Raw genomic sequence first — 17,222 nt, forward strand, 5'->3', positions numbered from 1 at the left:
CATCCTGGGGTCTTACCAAACCCCGTGCACCCGAACTCACCTGTGGGTCCCACCCAGGGAAGCGTGCCCCTCTGGCGGCTCCATTTCACAAGAAGGAAGAGACGGTCCTGTGAGAGGCCCGAGCACCACAGCAGTGAGGGGCAGAGTCAGGACTTGAACACGGGTCTCCTCGCACTGAGGCAGGGCGGTGAAGCGTGGGCGGAGTTTAAGCAGATGGAGAGGCCACACCCCCCCTCCACTTACCCCACCATCCTTCCTGGGGGCCCAGGCCAGGCTCCCACCGGTACTGTGGGGGTGGGGTTCCAGGCTCCTGAGGACCCATGGCAGGGGGCTGACAAGGACCCCCTCAAAGGCCCAGCTAACGCTGCACTTGTGTTTAGGAGCTGGAGTGAGTGCTGCCCACGCCTATTTCTCCAACTACCTGGAAGGGCTCCGCCCGCCTCCTCTGGCCCCCCTTGCCCAAGGCCATTGCATTGCCGGAGACCTTTCTGGAGCTTTTACAGCAGCTGGAGTTGAGCCACAGTGACAGCTGCGTTTGGAGCTGTCGCCACAACGAGCCTTGTGCGTCTCCCAAAACAAGCAACCAACCCTCCATCCGTGCACCATGCACACATTCGTCCCTCCATGCGTCCATCCATCCATGCATCCGTCCATCCATCCAGGCATCTGCCCATCCCCCTTCCATACGTCCACGGAGTGTATTCCACCTGGAATTCCACCAGGCACTCTGCTCCCCCTGCTGGTCACTGGGCTCGCGGCAGTGAAGGCATATTCATGTTGCGGGAGGGAGAGACAGTGCAGAGAAAACCCCTTCAGCAACTGCTCTCAAGGTGGGTGGAGGGCGGATATAATCCGCTCGTTCTGAACTCGTTCCGTCTCTGCCTCTCCCCGTGATAAGAAAACCACCACCAGTGAAATAACCGTTGCTGCTGGTGGGTGGAGCCCTCTGTGCGGGACCTTTCACAGGCGGTGAGCTCATTGCGCCATTGCAACAGCCCGACGGGGCCGGGGTGCTGTTGCCCCCGTTTTACAGCTGCAGGGCAGCCACACAGAACCTCAGCTCGGGATCACACAGCCGTTAGGTCAGGACTGGAAGACACTGAAACCCAGGTTCTCCGGGCTCCAGCGGCCTCCCCACCCCCTCTCCCCGGCCTTCGTGTGGCTCACTCCTCCGACATGCTTGCAAAAAGCCTACTGGGTGCCAGGCAGCAACTGAGTATGTTACTGTTTTCATCCTCCCAGAACTCCTCACGGCAGGTTTTTACTGATAGGACAGCTGAGTCTCAGCGACGGGAACGAGTCTGTCTGGTCACAGGAACGGTGAAGAGCGGAGCTGGGGTCAGAACCTGGGCCTGCTGCAGTCCGGCATCTGCGCTCTTCACAGTCTCACACCGAGCCTCCGTCTGTGAACTCCTACATACCCGTCAAGACCCAGTCTGAAAGTGACCTCTTCACGTGGTCATCCCTGACTCTGCGAGGCACAGTTTTCCCACTTCTGCGGTCCCGTTGTCCCTTTAGTGCGATATTAATTTGTGATTACGTGTTTACTTCTGCATCTTTCACCCTCTGCACAGTGAGCTCCCTGAAGGCGGGCTTGCCTGGCTCCCTTCCTTCAAAAATAATCTTGCCTCTTCCTCCAGAGATTGAGGTCTGCTTCAATTCTGATTTTAAACGAATTTAACCTGTTAGCCCATTTGTCCCCTTATTTCTGCCATTTACCACTAATCCAATTAGTGTGGGATGAGGACTCAGTCCCGGCAGAGCCAATGGAACGGGCGTTCTCAAAGTCACATCCACCCTCGGCAGTGTTGTGGACCCTGCCGTCAACCACTTCCTGCCCCCTTAACTCTGCCCCTCTACTGTGGACACCGGGGCTCTCTGACCGGGGCGTTGCCCCCTTATTAGGAGCACCAGCTGATGAATATCCACTGGCCATTAAAGTCCTTGGAACCCTCTCTTCAGGGACCTGCATCAATTCAGAAAGAACTAAGACTGAATTCCCGTTTAGAACGGGCCGTGGTGTGACTTCTGTGATCCCCCCATCAATCATATTAAGAACCACATTTTATGACTGCAAGGTCAAGTGCAACCCAGGGTGGCTTAGAGTCATTCTCTTTCTCTCTTTTCTCTTTTATCTTTTCTTTTCTTCTTCTCTCTCTCTCCTTCCTTTTCTTTCTCTCCTCTCTCCCCTCCCCCCTCCATCTTCCTCTCCCTCCCTCTCTCCCTCCCTCCTCCCTTTCTCTTCCTACAGGAGACGCAGCTTCAGGGGGTGGCGGGGGAAGGTGAGCTGGCCAAAGTCTGAAGCAGCAACAGGAAGCTGGACCCCTCTCTTCCCAATAAACAGGGGCTGGGGTCCCACACGCAGCCCCCACCCCTGCTCCAGTTGTTTGGATATTTCTCCAACAACAATCATGTCCTGCCCCGGGCCTCGACGTGCCACTGGCCACCAAATAGACGAAGGGTGACACCCACGGCGGCATTCCCAGGCACTGCGCCTGCTTCCTCGGGCTCCTTCCCCGTCATTGCCGGGCAGCACGGCGGGCCCCGCAGACTGCGTGTCATGGTGTTGTGGCCGCAGCGGGGCAGTGGCGCGGTGGAGGCACATCTGGTTGTGGTCAGGACACGAGGACAAGGGTGAGAAGAGGAAGAGGCAGCTGCGAACCTCATTTGGGGAAGTGGGGCTCTGAGGGGCAGAGGGAGACCAGGTGGCAGGGCTACGGGGTTTGGTTTCTTCTCTGCTTTGTGTCACGGGGAGCAACTCGGGCAGGGCAGTGGCTCCACGTGGCACAGGGCTACGTGTTTGGAGCTTTGGCGGCGGCCAGACCTGCCCCTTCGTTCCTCCAGCGTGGGCACCTCCGATGTCTGTAACCTCTGACAAGTCACTCCTCCGAGCTCCACTTCCTCGGCTGTAAAACACTGACCATTACCGTGGGGACTGGGCAGTGTCCGCAGTCACCACAGAGGAAGCTGATGGAAGAGACCGGACGTGCAGAGGGGGGGGACGATGGCGGAGCCCCACCCCTCAGCCGGCCCTGGAGGGCTTCACCCTGGACGCGGAACCTGGCTGCCTGGCGCTGCCGATGGCTGCATGTGCCTGCTGGCTGCTTCGTGCCGAGTGCGGTCAGAGAACGGGCTGGGGCTGGGACTTCACGGGGCTCACAGCACAGGCTGCGTGACTTGGTCGGGAGCCGCAGGCCATTAGACGGTCGTTTAATACCTGTCTGTATGCAGGGGGAAATTTGGCTTACGACTTGCTTCCATTACTTCCCGGCGGTACTTGGTGGTGCGGCTATCTCTCATCTCCGAGGTCACCCTCATCCGGCACAGGGACCTGAACACTGTGAATGACCAAACTGGCCCCAGTCCAGTCCCGGGAGGAACCAGAAATGGGCTTTGCGGGCGAGGGAAAAGGACCAGTACATTGAAAGAAGGGCAGAAGGGGGGGACCGAGGCGGTTAAGCTGAGAACATGGTGTGTCCAGGGGTAGGAAGGTTGTTATATCCTCGGATCAGTCCCTTCATCTTTCCAGCAGCAACCCCCAGAGATTGCTCAGTGACCGAAAGGCACCCAAGTCACCAGACCAAAGGGGACCAAGGGACCCGCCCTGCAACGAGCTGTCACCACAACCTGCGCTAGGACGCTTGTCAAGCCGGCCGTCACATCCTCTGTTCCTGGACGACCGAGGCTTCTCACTGAGGGCCCCCAGGTCAGTCCCTGAACGTGGACTGATTGGGCGACTGCTGCTTCCATTTTTCTTTGCAAGCCTCTGGGTGAGAGAATTCCTGTGGCTGAGCACCTGTCAGCGCAGAGAATGGAGCAGGTTCTTGAACTCTCCGTGAGAATGGCGCAGGTCTGCTTCGCATGGCGGGGGGGTTTGAATCCCAGCCAGGGCTCCATCCCCCAACCCTCAGGCCAGTCCGAGAGAAGTAAAGTGGAGAATAGGAAGTGTTTTGGGTCGAAAACAGCCCATTGTAACTGGATGTTCCTGTCCCAATAACAACATATTTGAGAAAGTTCTCTCACTTCAATATAGAATGACATCCTCATCAGCAATAACTTTGAAGAATTCTCTTTTGTGAAGCTAGTTAAAGATATCTGTTAGATGCAGTAATAGGCCCTTTTCTCCTTGAAGGTGTGTCATTCAAAAGGGAAGGACAGTTTTTCATAAAAGGTGAGAACTGCTAGTTTTCAGAATAACCCAGGAGAGGGAAGTGGGAAGGTGTATTCCTCAGGACAGACAGACAGACAGACAGATTCTGATTGAGAAGATCTGGGGCAAGGCTTGAAGATCTGTATGTTAGACACCTCCCTAGGGATTCTCGGGACTTGAGGCTGTTGGGACAGACAGGGTACACGGCGTCTCGGCAGGTAATTCTGCAACCACTTACATGCCAGGCCAGCTGCTGGGAAGACAGAACAAAATTCAGCCGGTGTCATAGGATGGCACAGAAATCTTCCACCCAAGGACGACCATGAGGTGGTATTTTTTAAAAAGTCCCTTCCAAATGAAAAGACACCACCACCTTCTGCATGAATCCAGGACACTAACTCCTTACCTTCATCTAAGACTTTGGCAAGAGTGTAGTTTCCAGAGTCGTTATTCTGGCGTCTGGGCAATTCAAGATAATCAGTCAGAAATGGCTCTGAGATGCAGAAAAGGGATTCAGCTCTGGGAGGCACTGGGATCTGGTAACAGTGGCAAAGCTGGGTGGGGACACAAGCCCGGCTCCAGGGGAGGGCCTCTTCCCTGTCCTTGAGCGCTCCAGCTCAGGGGGACATTATTGGGAAAAATCACCTGGAGGGCTTGTCAAAACACAAGTCCTGCCTTCAGAGCTTCTGGGTCCTTAAGTCGGGTTCCAGAGCAGAGAATCTGCATGTCCACTCTCAGCAGGACGGCCTCGGGGCCACGGCCAGGACCTGCTGGGGACCTGGGCCTGGAACTGGAGTTGCAGCTGTAAACTAAGTTCACGGCCCACACTGAGGCGTGACGGGCTGTGTGCAGGCTTTGGGAAAACCTTGTTTTGTTTAACTTCTTACTTCAAGATACATTTAGGCTTATAGTCGGATTGTTAAAACAGTACAGAGAATTCACCCACATACCTTTCACCCAACTTCCCTTACGCTAACATCTTACGTGAGCACAGAGCAATGCTCAAAGCCAAGAACTTAACCCTAAGACTGGTATTAACTAGACTGCAAGTTTTTGGATTTTGCCCCCACTTCCCACTCATGTCCTTTTCCGAGATCCAACCCGAGTTGCCACGTGGCCTTTCGTTGTTATGCCTCCTTAGTTTCCTCCCGTCTGTCACGTAAGCACATCGGTCTGCTCACCTTTGTTTGGTGGGATGTCCCTCACTTTGTGTGTTTCCCCATGATGAGGCTGAAGTTAGGTGTCATTGGGAAGGAGGTCACAGAGCTGCTACGCCCTTCTCAGGATGTCATCTCAGGTGGTGTGTGACACTGGTAGGTACTACTGGTGATTAATGTGGTGTCTGCCAGAATTCTACACGGGAAAGTCACCATTCTCCTCTTTCTAATTACTAAATATTTTGGGGGAGATCCTTTGAGACTCCAAATATCCTGGTTCTGCGTAAACTTTAACATCACTAATTTTAGCATCCACCAGTGGATCTCCTCTGTGGCAATCGCTCCTTTGCTGTTCTGATGGCCATGCTCTATCTCCCTAATTCCTTCTACGTCTACTAAGTGGAATTCTTCTGTAGGAAAGAGTTGCTTCTTCGGTGGATGAAGATCTCTGCTGTTGTGGCTGCACAGCCCTACGTTCAGACCCAGTGCTGCTCCTTAAGACACTTCTGCTGCTGGGCACTGGTGGCATCGTACAGGGAGTATCTCGGCCTGAAGAGGGCGCAGCTGTGCTGCTGCGGTGTGAGAGCTCACCTCCTCCCTTGGAGGCCTGGGTTCTCCTGGCTGTGCCCCATCAGCCCTGAGATCTCAGACAAGGAGCGGCCACTCCGTGCCCATTTCCTTGTGCAAACAGCGCAGAGATGGGATGGGGTGGTCGCTAAGGGTCCTTGCAGCTCTGCTGCCGTCTGCCCGACGTTTACTTTTCCTTAGGCCGGGCTTCTCCTTTGTCTCCTTTGCTGTGCCCGTCTGTCCCCTTCATTTCTGGAAGTACTGTGTCTGCATCACTCTTATCACATACAAAAACAGCTATGTCTTTTTAACTCTGCTGTCATCCCCAGAACATTTTCTCCTGCACGGGGGAAGACCAACAGTCCTTGTTCCTCGCGTGGACACTTTAGCTGCTTGGGAGGTCGTGTAACCAGAAGTGTTACAATCCCGGAAGGCAGAACCGAAACAGCTCAGACGAGCGGTCAGACTCTTTTCTGGCCTAGAATCCAGCCATGAATCTAAGATGATCCTCCTGTCGCCAAAGGTTAATGTCCTGCTTCCTTTCTGTCTGTGTAATACATACCTGTTTAATTAGTCACCCACTCCCACTGCCCGTAATTAGCACGCACGTCATCTTAGTTAATAAAATGAGGATTTATTGAATTTTCGGTTGTAATAAATAGTCAGCCATGATCTTTGCAATGGGCCCCAAGCTCTGGTAGAAATGGAATGGTCTCTGTGACCCATGGAAAGGAAAACGTTAAATTATACTCTCTAGTTTCAGAGTGAGCCTCCCACACCACTTCGCTGCAGTTTGAGGGCCTGACGCTGAATTTTGTTTTCTTAGCGCACTGAGGTGCCAATAACACCTCAGCCAAGCATTAAGATCTTTAAAATGAAAGAAAGAAAAAGCAGAAAGCAGAGGAACAGGTAAAGAGTAAAATAGATGGTTGGTTGCCGTGGCCACGGCACCACAGCCAGGTCTGCTCTGAAGGCAGCCCAGAGCCCTGATACATTTTCAAACAGTTCGTTTTGTTTTGTTTTGTTTTGTTTTGTTTTGTTTTGTTTTGTTTTAAGTGGCTGGGAGAGGAAGCGAATTCAGCTATGCAGAGTTCCTGGGGAGAATGAGGATCTTCAGGATTTTTATGTCCAAATAAAGGACAGAGCAGCAGGAAATCAAGCCGTCCCTTCACCCAGCCCCTCCCCCAGGCCACCACAATCCTGGAGCAGAAAGAATAAAGAAACAGGGCCAGGTCTGTGCGGTTTGCGTTTAAAAGACTGAGTTGAAATGTAAGAATAAAGATGAGGAGAAAGGCCTGGCTGCTTCGGCTTCCCACAGCCCTCAAAACTGGCTGCTTGTTGGAGCCTAGAAGATGCGGTTTCTGGAGCCGGCCTTAAAGAAGCCGGTAGGAAGAGCTCCAGAACCAACCCAGCCATGCGCAGAGCTGAACTGGGTGACAGTCCCCCCTGTGGCTACTCTCCCCTCGGCCTCCTCTGTCCTACCTGTCCCCACTCGTCTCTGCCAGCCTGTTGTTCATTATCGCAAAGGCTCCCACTCCGCCTGAGAATTCATTGTCCCTGTGCAGAGAGCCGGTCTGGTGGGGGCAGCCGTTGGCTGCCTCGGGCAGCTGCTTCTGCAGGATGGGCAGTGAGGCCCTGTTGGCTATCGGGCAGTCCTTCCCGGAGATTCCCTCCCCAGAGGGACTCCGCCCGTCCAGGTCACTCTCCAACACCCCGTCCGTTTCAATGGAGACGCTGCACGGGTTCTGGACGTTGCCCGGCATGATCACGTTCCTCCGCGACCGCGGGAGCCCGCTCTGGCACTGCTGGCAGCAGCCGCCACCCACCTTCCTCAGGATCCAGTTCACGGACTGTTTGATGAGGATGGAGATGACATTGAACAAGGAGTAGATGCAGCAGACGCCCATGAGGATGAAGACAAAGTTGGCGAAGCGGTAGACGCCTTGGCTCTCGTACTGGGCGTTCTGGCTGCTGACAAGGTCCCCGAAGCCGATGGTGCTGAAAGCCACGAAGCAGAAGTAGAGCGAGTCGAAGTAGCTCCAGCCTTCGACGGAGCTGTACATGGCGGAGGCGCAGCAGGAGATGAGCAGGGAGGCCAGGCACAGGATCAGCATCACGTAGTACACGGAGGGCTTCCAGCCGGCCAGGCCGTCCGCCTCGGACCTGCCCAGGTTCTTCAGGCTGTCCTGGGGCAGCGCCCTGCGTCTCCGCAGCTGCCGCTGGTGGCAGGACTTCATGATGTAGGCGATGACGGTGATCAGTCGCTCCAGGAACAGGTTGAAGAACAAGATGGTGCTCGCACACCCGATGAGGCCGTAAAAGATCAGGAAGATTTTTCCTCCTACTGTCCCCGGGGTCGTCATCCCAAACCCTGCAGGGAACAAAAGTCAGAGGAGACAGGAGTGAGGGAGGGCTTTGCTGGGAGTGGGGGGTAGGGCCTTGGCTTGGATGTGGGCAAAGCACGCAGTCCCGGTCCTCCTGGCAAGGAGGGGCACGTTCTTGTCTCCTTTTGAAGATGCTGGGGGATGTTCAGGGCTGCAGCCCCTGTGCAAACCTCATCCTCAAGGGTACAGCCAGGGACCGGTGAAGAGCACACGGGCTGGACTTCAGCCTCCCCACCCACTCTGCTAGCTGACCTCGCACAGCGCAGAACCTGAACAACCACACTCAACAGGCATTGTTCGGAGAGGCAGACGAACACTGATCCACAGACAAGGCCGGCAGGGACGCATCAAAATTCACTTGCTCTATAAGCTTCCCAGGTGCCGTTCCAGGGACGAGTGATAGAACTGTGGAAGGGGGGGGTGCTCTAGTCTAGGGATGCGATTGCTCGATTGGGGTAGATGTTATGCTGGAGGAGGAACAGGACCCCATGGGAGCTGCTCGGGGGGAGCCCATCTCAGATTTGGGGTTCTGGGCAGATGAAGCGGGGGAGTCGAAAGGTAAGGAGGAGTGAGGCAGAGAGGAGGTCGTCAGTGTGCGGCGGGATGGGGGGGGGCTGTCCTGGGCAGAGAGACAGCGGACGCCAGCATGGGCCGAGTTGAGAAATGTGCTCAACATTTCCTCATTTTTGAACAACATTCTTCCAGCACCCACCTCATGCTCTGGAAATGAAATCTGAGGTGTGGGTGGATAAAATATAAAACGTCTCTCTAGCTTTTGTCTTGCCCTCTTTGCAACTCCCACCTCCTTGACCTGTCTACCCACCCACACAGACGCGTTAATGAGCACACCAACTGTAGGACAATGGGCGTCGCTAAGAACAATGAGAAACAAACACGAGAGCAGGGACGCCTTTGCCGAGAACCAGAAAAGAGCTTTCTTGTGTAGCAGGAGATTCAAATGGGCGAATGTTTTCTTTTCCAAAGTCTTCCTGTCCCATCCCAGGGGCGACCACTAGTTCCCTCTTGGAGAGGGGGCAGCGGTGGTTTTTACCAGCGGCTCTCTGCCATCGATAACAGTGGTAATTGATTGAGCACCTGTTCAGTTCAAGAGCCTGTGCAGGGGTTTGGGTCACACAAAGACGACCCTGTACAAGGTCCTGGACCTCAAGGAGAGCAGCATCCAGGCTGAGACAGATCTAGAAAACAAGGGACTGTGAATCCAGGCCCGGAACAAAGGCACGGTGGGGCTACCCTGGCTTCGGGGTCCTGGCTGCAGCCCCACGGGGGAAGAGTGAGTGACCTGGGTGCAGTCAGGGGTGCGGGCGCAGCCCGTCCACAAGCCCAGCAAACCGGTTTTCCAATGAACGAGACTTTTTGCACTTTTGCGACCTGTTTCAGAGATCTAACATTTCTAGATCGTCTCTTGTTATTTGGTTTTAAAACACTCAGTTTTATTAAAGAAAGGACAGTCCATGGCTTTTGATTACCTGCTGCATTGGACTGACCACCGCCACCTTTTCAATCAGCAAAAATAAGAGAGAATGGTGCCAACGGCGGTGTCCACGGAGCACCGGCAGGCAACCCCCCGATGTCTGCAGCTGGAGGGGTTTCCATAGCTTTCACCACTCTCGGGCTCCGAGTGTGTAAGCTAATAATTCAGTCTTTGTCACGGGAAACTCCCTCTTCCTGAGCTCGAGATGCAGAGCATCAGGGCTGCCTTGGGTTGAGGGTACTAAGCCTCAGGGCCCCCCTTGCTGGAGGAAAGGACACAGGCACACTTGAAGGCCTGGTCTCGGGCCCGTGACCCCGACGCCTCGCACCCACACTGGGGAGCTGGGTGCTCATTTCTAGTCTGTTGGTCCCGTTGGATGAATGAGAAGGAGAAGGACGCAGTAACTTGCCCAAGGATAGACAGCCAGACTCAGAAGCACGATTTGTTTGGTCCCCACCAAAGTACCAACAATGTGACTAATCAGGCACATTGACGCTCGCCAAGTCTTGTCTTTCACTAACGAAATCCTCGGCAACACGCGTATCCTAGGGAGAGTACAGCCTAAAAGGTAACAGGGAAATGACTAAGTAGTGTGGCCATTAACACCAGCCCACTGCCATTGTGTACACAAGGAGTTTTTAATGACTGGAGACCCTGCTAAGTGGGGAGAAGACAGAACTGAGCGTGTCCACGCTGTGGCTCCAGCCGGCTGCCGGGCCAGCCTCGCCCATCTATCTTGCACGGGACTCGTTTCTTCCATGGAGAATGATCTCTAACATTTCTTATGCTGGCCGATAGGCCCTGTGGGGTAGATTTGATGGCAATATTTACAGTGCTATTTAATAGCCACCTCTTGAGAATGGATTCCAGAGCAGACCCTTCCTGAAGGCTATCCGCCTGAGGGGTACGAACTGACGTTGCCTCGCACGGACACACCCTGCCCTGATTGTAATGAAGCGTGTTTCGGGGACGTGACCACCCAGACAGGAGAGCGACACCGGAAAACGCTCACGTTAACGCCCTCACGTCCAGGTTCTCATCTGACGAACCAGGGCATGAGCCCTGTAACTGGAAGCTGTAGTTGTGTGCCCAGTGCGGACAGGCTGTGTAAGAGACCATCTCCCTCCCCTCCCACGGCTGCAGCCCCTGTGCGCCAGCAAATCCGAGCTGATGACGCGAGCCCTGGCCAGCGAGGCTCAGTGGGTTGAGCGTTGTCTTGTGAAGTGAAAGGTGGCTGGTTCGATTCCCAGTCAGGGCGCATGCCTGGGTAGTGGGTTTGGCCCCTGGTTGGGGGGTGAATGAGGCAACCGGTACATGTCTCTCTCACACATCGATGTTTTTCTCCTTCTCCTTCTCCCTCCCTTCCCTTCGCTCTAAAAATAAATAAAATCTTTAAAAAAATAAGCTGATGACCCAAAATCCTTTTTCAAGACCTTATAAACCCCGCCCCCTGCTTTGTTATCTGAGGATGTGCTACACAGAAGGGAAGAGAGGGAGAGAAACATCAGCATGAGAGAGAAACATGGATCAGGTGCCTCCCATTCGTGCCCTGACCGGGGGTGGGGGGCCAAACCCACCACCCAGGCATATGCCCTGACCGGGAATCCAACCCACGACCCGTCGGTATACAGGACGATGCTCCTACCGTCGGGGCACATTGGCCAGGGCGATCTTACAAACTTTTCAAAGTACCTTCCCCCACCCAAACACTGGTAATTGGGTTCCACAAGCTGGAATTCAGCCGATAACTAGAACTTCCCTTTGGCTCACCGGAATTTCACACTGTGCCATGTCTGTGTTCATCATAACTTCCCTGCTGTGAACTAAATAGGAGCAAACCCTATGAGTTAATAACATCAAGCTAAGAACGCCTCTTCTTCACAGCCAGCCACTGGGTAGTTAGGGAGAGGGCCCAGCGGGGTGTGAGCCTCCGGCCCCGTGGGTTTTCCTCCCAGTCCTGCCCATGTGTTAAACCTTTTGGGTTCTTAGGCATAAGGCCATTCGCTGTTTCTTTCAGTGGTTTGAGGCGGGCAGGGTCGTGTCATAGGAAGAATGATAATGGGGACGACCATTCATGAGGACGGAGTTCCTGCTCTGAGCTGGGCCCTGGGCTTAGTACTTTACAGAAAATCACTCCTTCGGTCCTCATGCCGACCTTGAAGGGGAAACCTGAAATACAGAGCGGTCAAGGAACTTGTTCCAGGTCACGCAGCTAGTTAGCGAGGGGCCTGGGTCCTAGTTCAGACCACGACTAACCTAGGTGTGTAATGGTCAAGCTTTTCCTGGTTGCCCCTTTGGTAAAACGAGGGAAGGGTAGCCCAGATAAACTCTAAGGACCTTCCAGTTCCAACATTCTGTGATGTGTGTGCAGGACAGAAATCTGAGCTCACTCTACTTATCTGATTGCCCCAGGATTCTGGGGGAGCTCCCCTTGGGTGTCTACGGCTCCCCTTCTACAGGCCAGGCAGGTGAATCTAAGTCTGCCTGAAGAACGGTTCTACCTGTGACTGCACCACAGCGACATCACAGGCTGACTGAGCATTTCAGAAGGTGTCGAGGAGGGGGAGGGGGAACCTGGCCACAATGTGCCGGGGCTGGCGTCCCACAGCCGTCTCGGGGTGTGTGCAGAAGTTAGGAGTCCTTCCAAAGTTGAGGGTATGTTTGGGAATTTGCTATTTTGAGGGTTATGACTCCTCTCTCATTCTGTTAACAGTAAAGCATCTTTGGCAAAATATTAGGAAATCAGAGGCAGTAAAGATTGAACTATTTTCCTGGTAACTTCCGAAGTAACCATTTTCTAGACGCTTCAGCAATAGTAGATTATAAGTAAAAATAAATTACTTCTTATCCTAACTGTGAAGTTGAGAACTAGGCTGTGACAAAGAACTCTTTAAATCATGCCCATTACTACAGGTCACAGTAGTGTTTATACTCAGAAGGCAGCAAGAAATGAGCATCCAGGGATGCTGCACCCATCAGCTCCCGTGGAGAAACGTTGCAGATTTCATCTCCCCAAGAAGCATGTGGAATCGTGACCTTGAGCGCTGCGTGCTGCTTTCTCCAGCCCTTTCTTCTTCACCGCCCCGTAGTGCAAGGGCGGAGATAAGTGCTGTCGCTACTTCGCTGGAATTCAAAGGGAGGGGGGGTAGGGAGGCACCACTGACTCAAGTAGGTTTTTCAGTTTCAGAGCTACTTAGCTTTTAAATCATGAAACAGCTCCACAAAAGCCAGCATGTTTGTTTTTACAATTACGTTCTCTCCTGAGCAAAACTGCTCTGCCCCAGACCCTGAAGAAATGATCCAATAGAGCAGGACATTGCCACCATGCAGGGCGCGTACCTGGTGAGAGGCTGCTTCCTCAGCCCCTGGGAGCAGATCTGGCCGCAGGACATTTCAGGAATTAGGAAGATGCTACCTGTGTGTGTCCTGACTGCGCTCAGCTCACCCCAACACCCTCCCTGCGCCCATGGTGGCCTGTGGCATCCTGGTGCTCCCCCAAATCCAGTTTGACAGCCAAGCTGCCAGAGAGCAGGGGTGGCTCTCTCGACTCTGGGGGTTTCACGGAGACACGCAGTGCGGTAACCAGCACGGAGCAGGGCCTGGGCCAGCTGAACAGCAGGCCATAGAAAACAAGGAACAAGTGTGGTGTTTATGATAGCATCATCCCTGTTCTTCCCCAGTTCGAACCTCTTCTCCTCAAACCCATGCAATTTCCTCTGTATTAGGAACTAAACATTCCTGTCCCCCGAAACACATATTCCCTGCTGAAACTTTACCCCTCAGTGTGACATAGGAGGAGGGGGAGCCCTCCGGATGGGGTTAGTGGCCTTCTCGGGGTCTCGGGAGAGGTCTTTCCCCTCTCCCTGCCCTCTGCCAGGTGAACATACAGCAGGAAGTCCGCACTCTGCCACCCAGAGCAGGGCCGTCCCCCAGAACCCAGCTGTGCGGGCCTCTGACCTCAGACTTCCAGCCTCCTGCGCCGTGGGAAATGAATGTCTGCTGATTACTAGTCATCCTGTCTCTGGCGTTGGTTACTCGGCCTGAGCTAAGCCGGTCTGTTGCTATTGCACCATTATTTACCCTGTGTTACCTAGAATCTCCTAGAAATATTTGATAAACATTCTCATGTTTCCTGTGAACATCACCTCCGGCGAACCCCAGCTCCCTATAGAAAATCATGTTTTCCTTTCCTTTTCTTCCCTCCCTCCCTTCCTTTTTCCCTCCCCCTGCCCCCCTTTCATTCCTTGAGGCACCCGCCCCTCAGACCCAGTTTCCCGAGGCCCCTTCAGGGCTGCATCTGAATGAGTCTCTGCTCTGCTGTGAACTAGTCTTTGAGGGGCCCTCTGGGGCCCTCTCCTCAAGACCATTTAATTTTGATATTATTAGTTCCAGAAAGCAGTCAAAACATTCTTTTGCCCAAAGCCCACAGAGAACCCACTTCGAAGGCACTGTGGTGCCCATGGCATAGATGAGATCAGTACAACAATTTAACCGCCCAAGGACACGTTCGAAAAGATCGTAACACAGCCGTATTTTAGCTGGTTGCGGGGAAAGAAAGGGCTGGTTCACTAGACTTAATTTTCCCACCAAAAGAACAAACACCGAAGACAAGACACCTCCCCTGAACTCTGGCTATTGAGCCAAACGTGAGGGTCTTTGGTAAACTACTTTTTAAAAATGGAAATGCAAAATTAGAGCCAGAGAGCAAGTCTGAGGCCCCTGTGCAAACCACAACCCCGGTTCACTGAATCAGCTGCACTGGGTGTCAATCACCCTGTTTATACTGAGTAGGGTCAGATTTCAGGGCGAACAGTGGGGGCTGGAAAAGGACGAGGTCATTGGTACCCGCTCTGGGGGATGGAAGAGGCGTGAGCGGCCGCGCACTCGGGCAGAAGGCCTCCAGGAGAAGGTTTAAGCCCTCGGATCGTCTCAGAGGTGCTTTCCCTAGAGGATTCCGGGGCTGACACCAAGGGATTGTGGTTGGATGACGTCATTTCTAGTTCTGCTGGCAGCACAGGCTCTTCACTACAAGTTGACCTAGTTTGCATTTTCCCCTTAAAAATACCCTGCACCTCCACCTTCCTCTTCCCCCCAACATGCATGTGAAGTGGTCCTTGTCCCCGGCGGGTCCCCTGTGTGCTTCAGCTCTGCTCACTCATTCGTTGGACAGACAGTGACTGAGTGTGTCCTATGTGCCTGACGCCGAGCTAATGTTACCAGTAAACAAGACATCACCTCTCCACTGCCTGCAGCTGGAGTCCTTCTGGAATATATAATTTCTTCTCCACCAATTTCCTGCTTCATTGCCTACAGTTTTCACATGTTTCTCGGCCTTCTGTATTTCCCAATGAGCTTTAGAACTATTTGACGAGGTTCTGGAAAAGACATTTGGATTTTGGTTGGGGTTGCCTTATGTTCAGAGACCCCACCGTGACAACTTGAGTTTTCCTCCGGGACCGCTGTCTCTCTGTCTCCATTCACAGAACTCTGAATAGCCAGCCCCGGAGAGTTTTGGGAGCTCTTCATGGGGATCCTGCACCGAGTTTGTCACACGGGTTCCTGCTGCACAGCTTCTGTAAAAGATGATGTGACTGAAGTCTTTAACTCCACCACATATATTTTTGGTAGCTTGTTTTATTATTGGTTTTTTTTTTTAATAGAAGCAAAGCACAGGTGGTCAGGGGACAGGGTCAAATCAGAGATGAAGGGCCAGGGAGAGGCCAGAATCCAAATGGAACCCCCACATCAGGTGTCTGAGCCTGCGCCAGGACCCACCCACCCACTGCCCGGTGATCTCAGGACAGAGGCCATTTGCCCTGCTCTAAGCCCCTTCCTTGGTGGGCAAGGATGGGCTTCCGGGTGGCATTGCTCTCGGGAGAAAAGCTGGGCCCTGAGTGGCTGTGGCCACCCCGTTGCTGCCTCTGCATCTCCTGCACGACTCAGAGGCTGCCAGCTGCAGCCCACGGCCCCGCTCCTAATTCCCCTTTCAGTTCTGATGACACCAGATGAGAGACCTCAAGGAAACAGGAGCTTTCTGCACACCACAGTACTCACTGAACGCCCACTGTGTGGAGGGGGTGGGCCACACACTGAGACCAGGGAGAAGCAAATGCATTTCCTGCCTGCAAGTGCAGGGGCGAGGACAGAAACATGTAAGTGACTAATGGTAATGACAATAACAGCGACAGCATTTATCACACATTTCCGGCACCAGGCTCTGTGCTCTGAGCTTTACACGGGCTATTTTACCTAATCTTTAGAAGCCCAAGAAGTAGGCACTACTGGTATTCTTATTCCCATGTCACGCATGAGACTTACGGAGGGAAAATAAATTGCCCAGAGTCATGCAGCTGATAAGCGGTGAAGCCAGTATAAGAAATATAGTCTTTCTGACTCCAAAGCCCATGCCATAATCGCTAACCCCTGCTGACTCCTGGGATACTAGGAGCTACCCTGGGGGTCACATGACTGTGACTGGTCCGAGGGGAAGGCTCAGGGTGTCAGAGAAGGTTTTCCCTGGGTGGTGGAGGATGCCCAAGCTGAGCAGTGTAGGCAAAGTGACAGGAGCAACACTCCAGGCCAGGAAACTCCTTCCGGTGCATAAGATGGAGCTTAGAAAAGAGCACGGTGTGTCCAGGAAAGAGACAGAGATGGACAGGGGATCTGGGGACAGAATGGCAAAGTCCAGATCAGGTCCTTACGACCATGCAGCCCAGCACAACCCTGTGCTGCACACCTCTCGGGCCTCGGCAACCCCCTGAATGAAAGCCCTGTGAACAGCAAGTCCCTGTGTCAATCAAATCGGGTTACGCACCAAGCACTGCTAGCCACAGCTTCCTTAAAGGAGTTCCTGTTAGCGAGTACGCTTAGTTCAGGCCTTCTCCACGTCTCTCCGCTGCTTCTCCTCCTGCTGGGCAACAGGTGAACCCTGCACGGGCCTGCCCGACTTCCCCTCGCAGCTGTGCCCAGCCGTACCACCTCCCTGCTGTGGCACTTGCACAGTTGGCTTGCAGTAAAATGCAAAACGGTGCTCTGCGGTGTTCGACTGGGAGCCCCTGGAGAGCAGGAAGGGGTGCTGGTGCCTACTTGGCTGTGCAGCTCCAGGATCCTACGGGTGGAGCGGATCACCAAAGGTGGGGGCGCGTCTACACAGACAGACAGGAGGAAAAGACACAGATGACCGATGCTGAAATAGGAGAGGGCACATCGCCACTGACCCTCAGGACATGAAAAAATAACACGGGAATATTGTGAACAGCTTATGGGCCACACATTCAATAAATTAGCTAAAATGTTCAAAGATCTTCGAAGACACAAGCTACGAAACCTCACTGAAGAGGAAACGGATACTATGATCGTGGTTAAAAGTTTTCTCACAAAGAAGCCTCAAGCCCAGGCGGCCTCACCGATAAACGCTGTTCAACATCCAGGGAGCTGAGGTTTCCAACCCCACAAAAAGGAGAGAAAATCAG

The 17,222-nt window shown here is 53.6% G+C and overlaps 1 protein-coding gene across 1 annotated transcript in view; it reads right to left on the bottom strand.

The window, feature by feature from the left end:
- Nucleotides 1-6,879: 6,879 nt before the first annotated feature.
- The window catches only part of KCNK13 (potassium two pore domain channel subfamily K member 13), a 60,392-nt gene continuing 50,049 nt past the window's right edge, over nt 6,880-17,222 (bottom strand). Inside the window, exon 3 of the mRNA XM_037130370.2 lies at nt 6,880-8,245. Within this exon, the coding sequence (XP_036986265.2) occupies nt 7,353-8,245 (893 nt within the window). The 3' untranslated portion in view covers nt 6,880-7,352. The remainder of the gene's footprint in view (nt 8,246-17,222) is intronic.

The sequence above is a fragment of the Artibeus jamaicensis genome, unplaced genomic scaffold, assembly GCF_021234435.1.
Source record: "Artibeus jamaicensis isolate MK-2021 breed Jamaican fruit bat unplaced genomic scaffold, CSHL_Jam_final contig_444, whole genome shotgun sequence".
NCBI lineage: Eukaryota > Metazoa > Chordata > Mammalia > Chiroptera > Phyllostomidae > Artibeus > Artibeus jamaicensis.